At 44.4% G+C, this 3,037-nt stretch overlaps 1 protein-coding gene across 1 annotated transcript; it reads left to right on the forward strand.

The window, feature by feature from the left end:
* The first annotated feature begins 1,065 nt into the window (after positions 1 to 1,065).
* On the forward strand, positions 1,066 to 2,778 carry LOC134877209 (thyroxine 5-deiodinase-like). Its single transcript, XM_063902629.1, has one exon. It carries the CDS (start codon positions 1,348 to 1,350, stop codon positions 2,152 to 2,154), a length of 807 nt encoding a protein of 268 aa, XP_063758699.1. The 5' UTR covers positions 1,066 to 1,347; the 3' UTR covers positions 2,155 to 2,778.
* The last annotated feature ends 259 nt before the right edge of the window (positions 2,779 to 3,037 follow it).

Below are 3,037 nucleotides of genomic sequence, written 5' to 3' on the forward strand. Positions count from 1 at the left end.
TAGGGGTGCAACCAACTTTCACTTTCATCTGCAAACAAAAACTTACAAAATACGAACAAAGTGTTGGCTGAAATACAACCTGTCTGATCTTACCACTTGTGTTCTCCTGCCCTGTCTGACTTTGAAGTTGTGGCCTCAGTGTCTTCTTTTTTTTGGAGGGGTCATTGTTATCGTAGAATTATGAGTTTAGCATAAAGTCTGGAAAGAGAGAAACCTGAATAAATTCCTTGAGTCTGCGCTGGTTGCCTGGCAACACCCAAGTAAAGACTTGGATTTTGATAGGTTTGGGTTGAGGTGACGTGACTGACGTTCAGATAATACTGTGCTTTTATTTAACCTCTAACTTGCCAGATAGGATGCTAAAATGTGTTTGTATTTTATTTTAAAACATTTTTTTACAAGGTAGTCCTGTCACATTTTGCACTGAAACAGTAAGTAAGACTTAGCTGAAAATGAGCCCCAACAGGTTAAGATTGAACACCAGCATAACAATATATATCGCTATAAACCAATAGTCCATAGGGTTGTTAAGAAATGCTAAAACATGATATAAACTATATTTATCCGGAGGGATATTACTATAATGTGTTACTCGAATATGTGTAATACATGCTATACAATGCCAAAATCAGCTTAACATAGAATCATCATATAATAAAATGAAAACAAGTTAGATTAAAGGAATGGGCAATAAACATACAGCAAACTTTAATATACTGAAAATGTGTCACTTTTTAAACCGATGGTGTTAGGTTTATTCTGCCTTCTTTTCCTCCCTAAGGTGTTCAGGGGCCCTACAGATCATCGAATGAGTCATCCAGCTTCACACTCTGTATGAATCCAGCCCCGTCTAGTGGTCACAGTGGCTCCTACACTCATTACAGGGGAATCTGAGTCCACAGGCAGAATGAAGCAAAGTCAGATATCATTTTTTTTTCTCCAACTTTCAGAACCAACCGAGCGCCCAGCCACAGCCAATTAAAACTAATCCAAGAGTCTCGCAGCGTTATATTGAAAAACTCCCATCCACTGTCATGTTTTATCTATGACATGTGGACTGAGGACACAGTCTCAGGCTTTTCGGAGCACCTCACTCTCTCTCTCTTTGGATCTTTGAAATACAGAGTGGACCGGAGGTAATCCCCACCATGTGAGTGGGCGGTGCGGGTACCGGAGGCGTGTTTTTGTTACTTCTTTTTCTTTTTTCCCCCCCATTATTCAAATGCTGGTGTACCTATAAAAAGAGCGCCTGCGTGCGTCAGATAGTTTTCTCCAATGGGTAAAGGTGACTAAGTACTTGTTGTCTCTTCTGCTGGCCCAGTTGCATCCTATCGGCAGGGGGAAGAGATGATGCACGACTCCGGCGGTGTCCAAATGGCGAGGGTGTTGAAGCATGCCACCCTGTGCCTGATGCTGCTACCCCGGTTCCTGGTGGCCGCGGTCATGCTGTGGCTCCTGGATTTCTTGTGTATTAGGAAAAAAGTGCTGCTTAAAATGGGAGCGAAACAGGACAGCCCGGACGACCCGCCGGTGTGTGTGTCTGACTCTAACAGGATGTTCACCTTGGAATCGCTCAGAGCCGTGTGGTACGGACAGAAATTGGACTTTCTGAAATCTGCACACCTCGGGCGCACGGCACCGAACACGGAGGTGATGACGGTCCAGGAGCGGCAGCAGGTCCGGATCCTGGACTGCATGAAAGGGAAAAGACCGCTCATCCTTAACTTTGGCAGCTGCTCCTGACCGCCTTTCATGACTCGCCTGTCGGCGTTTCAACGCGTCGTGAGCCAGTACGCAGACATTGCGGACTTTTTAGTTGTATATATCGAGGAGGCGCATCCGTCGGACGGCTGGGTGAGCTCTGACGCGCCGTACCAGATCCCGAAGCACCGCTGCTTGGAGGACAGACTGCGAGCCGCTCAGCTGATGCTCGCTGAGGTGCCGGGGAGCAACGTGGTGGTGGATAATATGGACAACGAGTCCAACGCCGCTTACGGAGCCTACTTTGAGAGACTTTACATCGTGATGGATGAGAGGGTGGTTTATCAGGGGGGCAGAGGGCCGGAGGGATACCGGATTTCAGAGCTTAGAAATTGGCTGGAGCAATACAGGAACAATCTGATGAATTCCCACACAGCGGTGCTCCATGTGTAGTTTGAAGATGCTGAACTGCCGGTTCCTCTGCTCATACTGCTTAAGTGTCCAACTCACAGTGCAAAATATTCAGATGCTGCTATCAAATGTTCACACATGGCACATTATGTTGTTTTTTTCTCTGGCATAAAGATATTCAGGACTCTTTGACAAATAGCCTCAAGTCATGTACAGGCTGTAGGCTATTTTAACGTGCTTGTATTGACCTTAATTGATTGCTCATAGCAATTGTTTTTATTTTTTTTGTATGGAAAAGTATTGAATCAGTTGAACCCGGATTCAATTAGTGATCACTCTATTTTTCTACTGTGTGTGTGTGTGTGTGTGTGTGTGTGTGTGTGTGTGTGTGTGTGTGTGTGTGTGTGTGTGTGTGTGTGTGTGTGTGTGTGTGTGTGTGCGTGCGTGTGTGTGCGTTCAGGCTAAGGTCTCACTCTGGTGTTTCTGTGAAGTTCGGTTTTTAAAAGGCGAAGCCAGAAAACTGACACTGATGTTTTTGACACCGGGAGCGGGATCACGTTGGATGCGTTCCTCGATGATCGATTGCCAAACGATGTAATGTTTAAACGATGTAACGGAACAAATGTTTTTAATAAATATCAGATCACACATGGGTGATTAACTGTTGATTTGTGCAACACCTTAAAGTTTTTCTATTATTATTTAACGCTTATGATAAATGGGATGATTTTTCTGTTTAAACTCTCAATTACTGACCCTTTGTTTCATTCTCAATTGTATGCGGTTGGCTTCAGCGTCTAATGACGTCACACCTGCTCCTTGTGCAGTTTTCAGGATGTTTCATGAATGTTTACAGCCACAACTTATCTCCATATGATTGGTAACGTTTACACATGCCTCATTTGACTTCTAATTATGACTGATT

The sequence above is a fragment of the Eleginops maclovinus genome, chromosome 15 (assembly GCF_036324505.1).
Source record: "Eleginops maclovinus isolate JMC-PN-2008 ecotype Puerto Natales chromosome 15, JC_Emac_rtc_rv5, whole genome shotgun sequence".
Lineage (NCBI taxonomy): Eukaryota > Metazoa > Chordata > Actinopteri > Perciformes > Eleginopidae > Eleginops > Eleginops maclovinus.